The 15,176-nt window shown below is 39.1% G+C and overlaps 1 protein-coding gene across 1 annotated transcript in view; it reads right to left on the reverse strand.

Moving 5' to 3' along the window:
• LOC124118058 (vacuolar protein sorting-associated protein 53 homolog) overlaps positions 1-12,717 on the reverse strand; it is a 32,396-nt gene extending 19,679 nt beyond the window's left edge. Inside the window, exons 1-10 of the mRNA XM_046480108.2 lie at positions 12,617-12,717; positions 11,244-11,374; positions 9,627-9,780; positions 7,863-7,978; positions 6,779-6,898; positions 5,852-5,930; positions 4,521-4,664; positions 3,226-3,368; positions 2,301-2,439; positions 635-751 (exon numbers count right to left, since the gene is read on the reverse strand). Coding sequence (XP_046336064.1) covers positions 635-751; positions 2,301-2,439; positions 3,226-3,368; positions 4,521-4,664; positions 5,852-5,930; positions 6,779-6,898; positions 7,863-7,978; positions 9,627-9,780; positions 11,244-11,374; positions 12,617-12,709 — 1,236 coding nt within the window. The 5' untranslated portion in view covers positions 12,710-12,717. The remainder of the gene's footprint in view (positions 1-634; positions 752-2,300; positions 2,440-3,225; positions 3,369-4,520; positions 4,665-5,851; positions 5,931-6,778; positions 6,899-7,862; positions 7,979-9,626; positions 9,781-11,243; positions 11,375-12,616) is intronic.
• Between the last annotated feature and the right edge of the window lie 2,459 nt (positions 12,718-15,176).

Below are 15,176 nucleotides of genomic sequence, written 5' to 3' on the forward strand. Positions count from 1 at the left end.
ATAATAGTCTTGTTTCTCAAGCACTGCCCGCATCATCATAAAAAACGCCGCACATTTCATTTTTATTTCCATTTTAAAAAAAAAAATAAAAAAATCCTCATACATAAAAACAATGTGATCCAATATAGCACACAGTTACCTCCCTTTACATGCGCACTGCTTTACTGCGCATCTCGTGTTATGGTCATGGCGGCAATAGGAGTTTGTATGCTTGTAGCCCTTTCACAACTGTTTATTTGGTTACATACTAGTTTGAACAGGCCGCCCGCCTGCACTATATTTTCAAAAGTAATTGACTGAGAACCAATTCTTAAATTTTTTTAAGCCTTAGATTAAATGTTACATGTATACTCTGTATACCCAGAGGTGTGGTGAAGTCAAATGGGGCTTTGACTAGTTCGGACTAATGCCGATTTTATAGTGCTAGCCCACAGCCGACCACTTCTTGTTTTTGACCATTCATACTGACAGGGTAACAACAAGTACCATCTTTTTACGTCTTTTGGTATGACGTGGCCGGGGATCAAACCCACGACCTTCCGCTCTCCGGGCAGATGCTCTATCCACTTGACCAGGGAGACAGTCCATATGCCCTAGAGAAAAGTTAGAATCCTAATCCAAGAGAGTTATCTACCTTGGACTCTTCTCCTGACGGGGATGTGACTTCCTGATCACTCTCATTTTCAAAAGGGTTTGTTGATTCTTCAAAGGGGTTTGTTGATGGTGCTGGAGCTGGAGTGGGAGGCTTCCCCTAGGATGGAAAACTTTACCTCAGACATCTATGACAGCCCATATTCAAATCATATGATTGTTGGGAGATTAGAGTGAGTGAGTGAGTTGGATTTATAGCTGCTTTGAACAGTATTTCAGTCAAATGATGGCTTGTCAGCTTGAGATGCTAGGAGAGCCTGAAGTGATGCAGGTCATCGGGATGAAAAAAATGTTACATAAAATGGGAGGATGGTGTATGCAAAATAGGATAGTCCTAAGACTAATCTCAACCTCCCAGGCCCCTTAATAAATGAGTCCCTTGGGAGAACTTGGACCAAACTGGACCAACCTGGAACAACTTGGTACAGCTTGGAACAACTTGACAACAACTTGGAACAACTTGGATCAACTTGACAACAACTTGGAACAACTTGGAACAGCTTGGTTCAACTTGACAACTACTTGGAAATACTTGGAACAGCTTGGATCAACCTGACAACAGCTTGGGGCAACTTGGAATAGCTTGGATCAACCTGACAACAACTTGGCACAATTTGAAACAGCTTGGATCAACTTGACAACAACTTGGAACAACTTGGAACAGCTTGGTTCAACTTGACAACAACTTGGAAATACTTGGAACAGCTTGGATCAACCTGACAACAGCTTGGGACAACTTGGAATAGCTTGGATCAACCTGACAACAACTTGGAAATACTTGGAACAGCTTGGATCAACCTGACAACAGCTTGGAAATACTTGGAACAGCTTGGATCAACCTGACAACAGCTTGGGACAACTTGGAACAGCTTGGATCAACCTGACAACAACTTGGAAATACTTGGAACAGCTTGGATCAACCTGACAACAACTTGGAAATACTTGGAACAGCTTGGATCAACCTGACAACAGCTTGGAAATACTTGGAACAGCTTGGATCAACCTGACAACAACTTGGAAATACTTGGAACAGCTTGGATCAACCTGACAACAACTTGGGACAACTTGGAATAATTGGATCAACCTGACAACAACTTGGAAATACTTGGAACAGCTTGGATCAACCTGACAACAGCTTGGAAATACTTGGAACAGCTTGGATCAACCTGACAACAGCTTGGGACAACTTGGAACAGCTTGGATCAACCTGACAACAACTTGGAAATACTTGGGACAGCTTGGTTCAACTTGACAACAACTTGGAAATACTTGGAACAGCTTGGATCAACCTGACAACAACTTGGGACAACTTGAAACAGCTTGGATCAACTTGACAACAACTTGGAAATACTTGGAACAGCTTGGATCAACCTGACAACAACTTGGGATAACTTGGAATAATTGGATCAACCTGACAACAACTTGCCACAATTTGAAACAGCTTGGATCAACTTGACAACAACTTGGCACAACTTGAAACAGCTTGGATCAACTTGACAACCACAGACAAATCAGTGGAATGGTTGGAGAATAGGGAATAATTGAACAAATATGCAATTACCTGCAGCCAATACACTGGCATGTAAGTAGACAAGTGAGACTAACTAATATGTAATTATGTCAAATGGTGAACGTAATTAGAATCATACCTGTGCCTCATTCAGAGTAACGCCCATGAAACGTTTTGATATCAGAGTCTCAAAGTTGGTGGTGCGTTGTATCGCAAACAACAGCAACTTCACATCAATCTCCACCGCTCTGCGCCCCATTATACGAGATAACTCTCTCCTGAAAACAAACAACAGATTAATATGCACGCATCCGACAAAATAGACACACATACTGTCTCCATCTAAAAGCACTATTCATTGCGTAAATTTGAGACTAGATGTGTTTGGATTGAAAAATGAGCATCCCATCAAATAGTCAGCTAGTATGACAGTCTGCGATTTTAGCCACTAGTCCAAAGACCGAGTCTAGTAAAATTTCATTGGGTCTATTAAGCTTAGCTAAAACTGTCCATATAAAAACACTAAACTTAACTGAAAATCATGCTAAAAGGCAATTTTGGGCTAAAAGTCTCAACCGTTTTGGGCACAGACTGGTATGATATATATCTGGTTGTGGGGAAATTTTTTGAGGAGACAATAGCAATAGTAAAATTGACATGATTAAATCTAATGTAACACTCCTACACAGCTCTTCAAAGATGATCATCCACACACATGTGTGTTCTACAGGTCTTGGACCAGACAAACCATTGTTTGATATCATGATGAGCATGTCTCATGCCTCAGTGGTATGATGATATGCAATCAACCAAGTCAGTGAGCCTGACAACCGCATTCAATTTAGTTTTCCCCTACAACAAGCAAAAGAGTGAAATGTTTTTTTGTTTGTTGTTTAACACCGCATTCAGCAATATTCTAGCTACATGATGGCGGTCTGTAAATAATCGAGTCTGGACCAGACAATCAAGTGATTAACATCACGAGCATCAATCCATGCTGAAGACCAATTACAACTCTGATCTTCACGGGTAAAAAGGGTGAAATGAAGGACAAGTAATGTCACCTGGTTATGTCGCAGAACTCCACACAAATCCTCTCGCTGACCTCCCAATCGGGGGGAAACAAGTGACCGAACTTCTCCTCAAAGTCCACCAGGGTCCGCTTGATCCAGGCATACCGTCGGTCTATCTTGTCCAGCCACGCAACCTGACAGTGAACACAGTCATCTCAAGCAATGTCAGCAACATCTGATCACAGTCATCTCAAGCAATGTCAGCAACATCTGAACACAGTCATCTCAAGCAATGTCAGCAACATCTGAACACAGTCATCTCAAGCAATGTCAGCAACATCTGAACAGTCATCTCAAGCAATGTCAGCAACATCTGAACACAGTCAACTCAAGCAATGTCAGCAACATCTGAACACAGTCTTCTCAAGCAATGTCAGCAACATCTGAACACATTCATCTCAAGCAATGTCAGCAACATCTGAACACAGTCATCTCAAGCAATGTCAGCAACATCTGAACACAGTCATCTCAAGCAATGTCAGCAACATCTGAACACAGTCATCTCAAGCAATGTCAGCAACATCTGAACACAGTCATCTCAAGCAATGTCAGCAACATCTGAACACAGTCATCTCAAGCAATGTCAGCAACATCTGAACACAGTCATCTCAAGCAATGTCAGCAACATCTGAACACAGTCTGTGAAAAGGGTTACCTGTGAAAGGACCTAGCTATCTCCTTGTAGAAATATATACAAGTTGGACGGACGGCCAGTAAGAAATCACAAAGTCGATGTTTCGATGCAAAGTCACTTGCTTGTATGAGTTACCACATTGATGGCTGATGTGCCTTTGTAACCTGTGATCTCGTAATGATATATATCTCAATGGTGGGGTGTACTTTCAGGGGATGTGGCAGGAAAAGGACAGTAGATTAGTTAATTGATAACTGCTGATGTACATTGTTTTCGGCAAGGTGAAAGGACGTTTAAAGTCGCATCCAAGATTATTGCACTTATGTAGTGATATGCATGTATGTGGCTGCTTGTACTAGTCCAGGCTGAGATCGATTAACAATGCTAGCCCACTGAGATACCATGTGTCAGTTTAACAGGAATACCCCACTCAGAAACAGAATACTGGCTCCCAGCCGACCATTCTTTGTTTTAGCCCCTTAATGCCAAACGCCAGACAGGGTAACAACAAGTACCATCTTTTAATGTCTTTTGGTATGACGCGGCCGGGAATGGAACACAGGACCTTCTGTTCTCCCGGCGGATGCTCTATCACTAGACCACGGACACGGTCACATTGTTTTCGGATTAACGTAAATGTGGTGATACTTACATCCTGGTCCTGGGCAAACAACACAAGATACTCGGACAGCTGCAGCTTCACAAACCAGCTGAGGAGGTCCCGCTTCACCCGTGGGTCAAGGACATTGACCACATAGCACGCCTCCCTCAGCTGTTTCTGATTGCTAGGCCCATACTGAAAGAACATGGCGAAAATCTCATAAATGCAACAACCAAATATCTTTTAAGAATATTTTGGACAAAGGCATAAAATTGAGAACATAATGTTCCGACTGCAAAATGTGTTTTTTAGAGTAAAAATATCCATTACACTTCTCCTGACTCATACAAAAGCAGCTCAACCAAACGCACCCCCCGAGCCGCACAGGCTCATTGGTACCACATGACCAACTTGGTATACATGTCACTCTCTCATTCCCTTACCGAACGGTTGAAACACAGGGGAAGAGGGGATGGCTGGGTGGGGGCTATATAGCATCTTCCGGAGGCATTAAATCTTCCTTTGACATTCAATTTAGCTTAAAGTGCCCCCTTCTGTTAATTTTCTAAATGACCTGGGTGCTTAATGTGGCATATACGGTAGCTGTCTTTCACTCACTAGAATATAATACCAGTTGATGTTGATTGTTGTTTAACGCCGCACCAGACAATCCAGTGAGCATCGATCTATGCAATTGGGATACGATGACATGCATCAACCAAGTCAGCGAGCCTGACCACCTGATCGTGTTAGTCGCCTCTTATGACAAGCATAGTCGCCTGTTGCGGAAAGCATGGGATGTTGAAGACATATTCTAACTCTGATCTTTATAGGCTTATAATACCAGTGTTTAGAACATAAGAACAGTATTTCGAATATAATACCAGTGTTGAGAAATATAATTCCAGCATTTAGAATATAATACCAGTATTTAGAAATAGTATAGCAGTATTTAGAAATAGTATACCAGTATTTAGAAGTACAATACTAGCATTTAGAAGTACAATACCAGTCTTTAGAAATATAATACCAGTATTTAGAAATATAATACAAGTCGTTAGAAATATAATACCAGCTTTTAGAAATATAATACCAGTATTTAGAAATATAATACCAGTATTTAGAAATATAATACCAGCTTGTAGAAACTTAATACCAGTATTTAGAAATATAATACCAGCTTTTAGAAATATAATACCAGCTTTTAGAAATATAATACCAGCTTTTAGAAATATAATACCAGTATTTAGAAATATAATACCAGCTTTTAGAAATATAATACCAGCTTTTAGAAATATAATACCAGCTTTTAGAAATATAATACCAGTATTTAGAAATATAATACCAGTATCACAGCAATCCATGATGATGATGAAACCTACCTTGGCGCCAGCTCCCTGGAAGGCTTCTTCAAAGTCAGCAATGATCTGTGTTCCGAGTTCTGACTGAATTTGTTTCACCCTTGAAGGATAAGAGTACAATCAAAGTCTGTACACTGATCATGTTCACAACAGCGGGAACAATATCTACAGTAGAGTAACCTCTGATTATCACTGACAGGACCCACAGCATGTAGATCCAAGTGTCTCTTGTGTTACAAGGACAGCCACATGAGTAAATTTTCACCAGTCCACAGCTCAATCTGGCCTCATGGCTTATGTAACATAGCAGATTTGAGGAGAAAATAAACTAGTCCTTCAATTTGACAGCCTAGTGGCCATGTCTAAACTGGCGTTACTCTGATTCAAAACTACATTTAGTATTGTCAGTTTCACATGAAATACATAATGTACAGGTGTATAACTGACAAATAAACTTCTTCTCAATTCAAGTTCTCGAAACTGAAAATATTGTTAACCCATATGCAATGAATAAACAGCTAAAACTCTACAGGTCTACACCATTGATTAAACAGGTCACAAACTACATGTCAATCACATCAATATCAAAAAATATCAATTACCATAATCGTTTGTTTCTATTCAAATGCCACAAAGTGTAATCATGTATCAAGATAGTTATTCTGTACTAACCAGGCAAAAGAGCATTGTTGAGATGAAATGTAAAACAAATATATTGATAGTGACTGTAGCAAATACAAAAAAATGTACGCCTTATGAAAAAAACCAACTATTATCTTAACACAGACTGTACGTGTGATCAAAACTAATTCTGAAAGAGCATTTTGTTATACTTCTACACTGACAGTTCACGTCTTATCTTAGACTAAACCCAAAATAGTTTTCCACATACTGGACACTTTTTAAAGACTCAGAAACATTGGCCTGAGGATACAACTTGCAACTTACTTGTCAGCAAGCAGTTTGATCTGGGGTATGGACATGTACTTGTCGAAGTGCTCCAGCACGTTCAGTACACCCTGAAGCAGGTTGGCCACCTCTCCGTACTGACGTCTTCGTGTTAATGATCTGCCGCATGAAAACAGTACATATAAAGCCTTTAAATCTCAGCTTTACTTCATTTACAGGAGCATGCCATATTATGAACATCGCCTAAAAGCAATATGTCTAATAGTTTCTGAGAAGAAAAGGTTGGCACGAAGGCCGAGTCTTTTATGAAAATGAGTCCTGCAGCAGACATTTTGAATTTTTCAAAAGGAAAATTCACTTTCGACATGTGGAAATTTATTTAAAGACAACATTGATATGTTCAGTAGATTTTGGAGGAGAGATTAAGGTTAAGTGGACGGATGACGGACAAAAGACAACAACGCTCATTGATGCTGTCAACAAACCGAAAGGTTTCTGAGCAGAATGACATTCTTTTTCACCAATACGCCTACTACGTTCCCCACCATCTGTGAATAAATATGTCCATATGCCATGTAGTAGTGATGCCAGGTAGTGTCAGTCACGAAAAACTCACTCAGGTCAGATCATCCCAACTCTGAGCAAGAATTTGGCCTAATATTGAAGCAATGTGTAGAGAAGATGGTCGCAAGTCTGAGGCACGCTTCGCAAGAAATATTGGTGTTTGTGCACTGTAATCTGAGCACTCATTGGTCTAAGCACTGGCTTCAAATCAATTCCAATCTGGGTGAGTATGGTACAAAGATAAGATTTCTGTGGAAATACTCTCAATTTTATATGCTTAGTTGTTCAACTCTCAAAGGCTCGAGCAATCACCAATTTTAATGCTAAAATACAAGTCATTACCTCAAACAATAATATTGCTTTTTAATGCGTTCAGCATACTCAGACCACATCAGCAATGAGACAAAAAAGTTAAAACACACATATGACTTCTGATATTATTCTTAAAATGTATTTTAAACAGGTTCTGCTGGCTGTCCAAAGGTTTTGATTTCTTTCTTTTGACAAATTCTAAGCAGTTCATTTTTTAACTGTAACCAGTACAGCATTGGCTGCTTACGTGAGTGAATCTACCCCTCCCACCAGCATGTGTAGGTGATTCAGTGTGGTGATAGAAGAGGTCAGGTGTCGCTTCGCATGGTCCAACTGTTTGATGTCTCGGGTTATCTCCTTTACCTGTAACCATGGTAACCATATAATGATTCTGAGTATCAATCAGACATAATTTCTGAAAAATCATTCCACAAACTACTCCATTTCCAGTGGACTAGTAAAGTGTTATCTGGGTGGAGTTTAGTTGTTTAATGCTGCACTCAGCAATATTCCAACTGCATCACGATGGTCTGTAAACATTCGACCAGACATTCCAGTGATTGATATCACGAGCATTGATCCATGCAATTGGCATACGATGACATGCATCAACCAAGACAGTGAGCCTTACCACCCAATCCCGTTAGTTGCCTCTTACAACAAGCATAGTCGCCCCTTACGACAAGCATAGTCGTCTTTTATGACAAGCATAGTCGCCACTTACGACAAGCATGGGTTGATCAGGGTGGAGCATGGTATGTTATAATATTGTAGTTATCAGTAGTGCACATGGTGGACCAGATTTATTGAATGGTTGAACACAATACATAAATTTATATAGACATACTCAGAGGCCAATATTTGGCACCTTGTCTACAGCAAATGTCAGTAAACATGGTAAAAGTTTCCAGAATGAAATAAAAAATGCCCCAATTCATGTAATTATGTTTATAATTAGCCATGACTTGGTCGGTGTGACTTCTATTTTACTAACAACAGGACTAATAAAGAGAAAGAGCAGTGATAGAAACTAACAGTTTTAGCCTACTTGTCCCTATAATAATACCATATACCGAACCCTTAATTAAAAAGGGCAAATTTCTACTTGTCCTTATGATACCATAACTATTGTGCAGTTTGGCAAGGACTACAGGACTAGTACCAATTTCTAATGATGCAATCTAAAAAACCGACTTCAATTAATATAAAAAAGGTGAAAATTTTCTTATACTGAAGAGGCTTCCACTTTAATTCTAATTGCATAGAATGCAATGCTAAAAAATATTATCAAAATTAAGGGTGCACGTTATTATCGGTACATAGGTAAATGAGCTTCACTCTTTCTATGATCTGTACCACAATATCATTATTTAATGCTTGATATATCGGGTGATCTCAAAAAGCATCATTTTACCATGTGTTTAATGTTATACACTTGCCAAATACCCCGGTACCTGGAGCGTGCATCCATATGTATTTATTGAATGAGTAAACATCATGTTGTACCAGCATCTTGTTTTCTTCCATTTATGACCTTCAATTCATACACAGGTGTTTCAAATTGCTTCTGAATTCAAAATATAGAATTATACAATATATTGTGATATGTATTGCAATGTGGCCTTGTGCATCGTCAAATATTGTGATACACTTTAAACCTCCAATACCCTTCTCTAGTCAAAATATCTCTGAAATTAAGAAAATACGAACAAAATAAAAGTATTATCCAAATTTGCCAGCCAAGGGCGCTTATATCCTAAATAAATTCCTGCTGAAGTTATTAATATTGGACATTAAGGAACACATGTATCGATTGCCTTCAGCAGATCGATAATCGATATAACTTTCCAGATCTACCGTTTGACCGATTATTCAATCAATCGCCCCTGCACTATAAGACAAACAACATTTTTACTAGACTCTGCTTACAACTCATGGCTATAGTTACAGCGTTCCACCACAAGTTAATTTGCATACACGTCAATACAGGAGTGGCTGATGACCAACTGACCATTTCCTCCGACTTCTCGGCCTTGTCTTTGATATCCTTGATCTTGGTGAACAGATCTTGGATAGCCTTCTGTGCTTCTTCCAAGGCCTGTCTACCTTCTTCACCCACATTTGTCTGCCCCCGAACCACTGCCCGCACTTCATCATCAAGGCGTCTGTAATTTGCAAAAGTCTCCTTACTCATCAGTCAGTCATTGTCCCCTTACCATTATTCTAATTAATGAAATGCATTTATTCAGTAAAGGTGCCACTGGCCCATTACACAAAGCACATATCACATTGAATTGCATTGGAGCACCGTAACAGTGCATGCACGAGAGTTGAACTTTCGTTGTTTTTTAAATGCTTATATATATTTAGCTAGATAGTTTATTTCAATTGGATATGATGATGTACATAGTCTTATCAATTTATTTTGTGATGGATTCTCATAGAAGTAGCATTTGAGAACATATTCCCTTAAGCTTTGATAAAAAGGACATTCCTAAAAAATTAAAGGTACTCCCTTTCCGTCACAGGGACAATGCAAAAGGACACAGCCTTTCAATCCGAGAAAGATTTGTTTGCCTACCCAATTTGATCACAAGAGTGTGAATTGAGTACTGAAATTGACATGAAGTGATGCGATAAAATATGTTTCATAGGTAACACCAACTTTAACTATGCTATAGAAATCCAACTTTGGATATGAGAATACTTTATTACACCATGCTTGATTGTCAACAACGTAACTTAACAAAGATCTAGGGGGTCGCTAAAGTAAGATGCCAAACGCCTCAAAGACACTTGGATCAACTTTCAAATTTTATTTACTGTTATTACATTCTTACTGTTAATTCTTGGTCTATAGTATACCTGTATACTGTCCTACTCTTAAAACATCCTTCAATTGGTGAAGTTGGTTGGTTGGTTGGTTTGTTGTTTAACACCGCACTCAACAATATTCCAGCTATATGATGGCAGTCTGTAAATAATCAAGTCTGGACCAGACAATCCAGTGATTAATATCATGAGCATCGATCCATGCAATTGGGATCGATGACATGCATCAACCAAGTCAGCGAGCCTGACAACCCGATCCCATTAGTCGCCTTTTACGGCAAGCATAGTCACCTTTTACGGCAAGCATGGGTTGCTGAAGACCTATTCTACCCTGGATCTTCACGGGCCCAATTGGTGAAGTGGTGAAATGGGGTTGAGTGTCGGGCTCAAGACTATTGCACTTATATAGCGATGTGAGGGCATGCATGCATGTGTGTGCTTGTTTGTACTAGATCGGACTTACGCCGATTTTACAGTGCTTGCCCACTGAGACACCTTGCCACAGTTTAACATGAATACCCCACTCAGACACAGTATACTGACTCTGAGCTGAGCAGTCCTTGTTTTAGCCCCTTAATGCTGAGTGCCAGGCAGGGTAACAACAGGTACCATATTTGACATCTTTTGGTATGACACGGCTGGGATCGATCCCACAACCTTCCGCTTTCCTGGCAGATGCTCTATCCCGTAGACCAGAGATGGCTGATGAAGAAGTGGTATAATCAAGATTTAAAAAGAGTTTATCAATATGCCTGTCTAGTAAACCATGATACCAGTATTCTAAAGCGGAACAAACCTTATTTTGAACCTAATTTTATTGACAACATCATCTATGTTTGCCAGAGACTGTTCAGTAGGAAACAGTGAGTTGATATAATCCACTGGATTGAAGTCTGGTCTGTCAAGGGGATCATTGCTTGGAAGCACCTGAAACACAAAACAGCAAGTCATGCATCAATTTGTGAAACATGTACTGTTTGACATTGAAGATCCTATAGGCTATATATAGGGGAGACCAGGGCACATTGGGACAAAATTCTATTTTTCTATATGAAGTAAGAACTTTGACCTAGTGCATGTTCATGTGAATCTTTAATACCAAACTTTTGCAAAGTGAACAAATGCAAAGTTAATCATTGAAGAATTGAAGAACTGAATTCTTCAATTTTATGTCTCAACCTTCCCCAGCTTGGGGTTAATTGGAACAAGTGGTGGCCTGATTGGGACACCTCACATGTTCCATTGATATGTGCCATAAGAAATGAAAGAAAAAAAATGCCATATTGCATCCAATGGGAACAATAATCGTATTCCAAAACCTAAGATGAAAACAATGTCATTATCCCCCGTTAAACAGAAAATGAGTGAGTGAGTTGGGGTTAACGCCGCTTTTAACAGTATTCTAGTTATATCGTGGCGTGTCAGCTTAATGTGGGAGGAAAGCCAGAAGTGATGCAGGTCTTAGATGTTTACCACTTCGGTGAAACCCACGAGCACGGGTATGGTTCTGACAAACCTAGAAACATAATCGGGGCGAACCGGGTTTCGAACCCACAATCATAGGTTTCTGGCGTGCCCAAGGGATGCAACTCTGCACAGCGAATCGCGGCGCCTTAGGCGACTTGGCCACCCGTGCCCCTGTTAAACAGAAAGAGGAGGGATGACTATTTTATGACATGACCATTATGGTTATATCATATCTTTGAACATGTCAGCATGTTTGTAAGGAAAATGCTAATACGCCTAAAGTCTATATAGGTTTGACCATTATGTGTATGCATCATTAAATAATCATCACTCCTCTTTCGGCGGATTTAACTGTAAGTGTAGTAACAGTTTAGGGCCTGGGCAAAAATGTTCTTGATTTTTTGCGAGACATTTTCAATGACTGTGTATTCTCATTTAAAGAGAGATATACTTCGATGCCATATAATTTTGCTGTAAGTGTTAGAGGGGTCTTATATCTTGTGAGTATCAGATTATCTCAACATAACACAAACATTACATCACGGCCAACCGGCACGCCCACCACGCCAAACAAGACATTACTAATTCAGAGTTATCTCCCCACTCAGGCGTAAATAATTATATATTTGTATATATAGTCCAGTCATGGGTAGGTTAGTTATATATGTTTTAATAAATCAGTAAGAAAGGACATGAGCTAACTTGATCTATAGCTTCCTGGACATCTGCTGGAAAAGACAGCAGAGACTCAAGTTGCTCGTCATCGACAATATCTTCATCGTCAACAGTCGCCATGATGAAAGTAGTGCGTCAGTGGGAGTAAGGATTTTGTTACTTTTGTCATTTCGCCATATTCCCGTATGTCAATAGTACATTCTGCCATTAACACAAATACTGTTGCTACTATCTTGTCAATATATCGCATGTTTAACATTTCATAGTAAGTATTTGTTTTTACAATATGGTTTATATTCCTACCTTAACCGGAAGTCACTTCGCAGATGTTGTGAGGCTCCCCATGTGCTTTTGATGTCAACAAACGTCAGACGATTGAGTCAGTATCCGTCTTTCCCAAACCTCTCCAGCGCAGGTTTTAGCGATAATACATACATAATTTCACTATTCTTCACTTCATATTATATCATGCACCAGCTGAGGTGGTGGTTTCTTCGCAAAATAACCATAAGTATAATTCTTCAATAGTACAAACTCAGAATATTGTTTGTTTGTTACGGGTTTGTAAATTTGCACTTTCGTAATCATTTATACAACATCAATGTCCATATATTAAGCTTACATTTCTTTACTACTAATTGTATACACTCATCATGCAAATTTACCATAGAACATTAACTGCGCTCACTTTAAGCTAACGTAAACACTACAAACTCAAATATTGTATCACAATAAAAACAGTGAAAGGCGTCCTAATTTGGATAAAAGTTTATTCATGTTTTCACAACATGGTCAATACAGAAATCAAAATAGTCGGTTGAGATTGGTTAAACAACATATTTATTTATATATATATTTATTTTTGCAGTTTGTTTTAGTTAATACTACTTTTAAGAATGACAAACCACCACACATGTTAGTGGCATTTTTGTATCTCTTGCTTTAGAGGAAGGTAATGCTAAACTGATTCAATTTCATCAACATAATAATTGCAAACTGGCTTGTAATATCTGCCGGCCAGCAACACAATTGTTTAGAGTGCATGCTGTTAACATAGATCTCTGTTCTGCATGCAAATCTTTATTAAATGCATTACAATATGTGATTGCCACAAGCTATACATGATTAAAACACGTCTCATGGATTTAATGATGCCTCTGTGGATATATATATATATATATATATATATATATATATATATATATATATATAATAGTCAACATCATTATTATCATGGCCATTGTGACTTTTTACCTCTGGCCATTATGACTTTATATAATAGTCAACATCATTATTATCATGGCCATTATGACTTTTTACCTCTGGCCATTATGACTTTTTTTGGTGGCCCCTTTGACCTTATGTTTGTAGCCATTTTGACATGTTTGTGTCCGTCTTCACTTTTGAGTTTTGAGGCCATTTAGATTACAACCCCGTTTCTTTATTACTATTTGTTAAACACTCATCATGCAAAAATACCGTACCGTATTGTACTTGCACTTTACAGGTTTCACCTATTTCGTATTAGTGGCCCATGCAGTCGTCTAATGCACCGTGATTCGCTAGGCAGAGTTGCGCCCCTTTGGCACGCCAGAAACCTATGATTGTGGGTTCGAAAATAAGAGCAATCTTATGATGTTCCACAACCAAAATTAAGTGACCCCTGAAGATACAGGGTAGAATAGGTCTTCAGCAACCCATGTTTGCCATAAGAGGCGACTATGCTTGTCGTAAGATGTGACTAAAATGCTGTTTATGCTGTGAATATGAATCTCTAATGAAAACACAAACTATAAGTCAGATATACAATAGAGCTATTCCTTGTTAAAATACCAAAAAATAACTAAAATTGCAAACTTGTACATGACCATTTGTTATATTTGCTGTATCTTATGTTTGTTGTTTAACGCCACACTCAGCAATATTCCAGCTATATGACGACTGTAAATAATCAAGTCTGGACCAGACAATCCAGTGATTGACATGTACGGAATTCGGATACGATGACATGCATCAACCAAGTCAGCGACCCTGACCACCCGATCCCGTTAGTCGCCTTTTACGAAAAGCATAGGTTAGTGAAGACCGATTCTAACCCGGATCTTCATGGGTGTTGCTATGTTTAACAAGGTGGAAAATTAAGCCATTTTAGTACCTGTTATGAGGACAAAAAATGCATACAAGTGTGGCATATTAACATACACTGAAGTTTCACAAATAATATAATGTATGGAAAGACCTGGCAAAGATGTTTTGTTGCTTGGTGAGCATATAACTTTGTTTAGAAAAGCTGCAGTGAAACAACAAAGTTACATCTTTTTGGTTTACCTTCCTTCTCTGTCCAGTGTAGAATTCTTTGGTTTTGACTTGATATCCCAAATGTTAAGTAGCTAATTATTATTACATTACCGGTCAATTTTGTAAACAGCTGGTGGGACGAGGCGGGACGGGGCGATGGGGTAGCCTAATTAAAGTTAAAGTGTTCGCTCGTCACGCGGAAGCGCCGAGTTCGATTCCCCACATGGTTACAATATGTAAAGCCCATTTCTGGTGTCCCCCCGCCGTGATATGGCGTCAATTGGGACTG

This window comes from Haliotis rufescens, unplaced genomic scaffold (genome assembly GCF_023055435.1).
Source record: "Haliotis rufescens isolate VD_foot unplaced genomic scaffold, xgHalRufe1.0.p SCAF_15, whole genome shotgun sequence".
Classification (NCBI taxonomy): domain Eukaryota; kingdom Metazoa; phylum Mollusca; class Gastropoda; order Lepetellida; family Haliotidae; genus Haliotis; species Haliotis rufescens.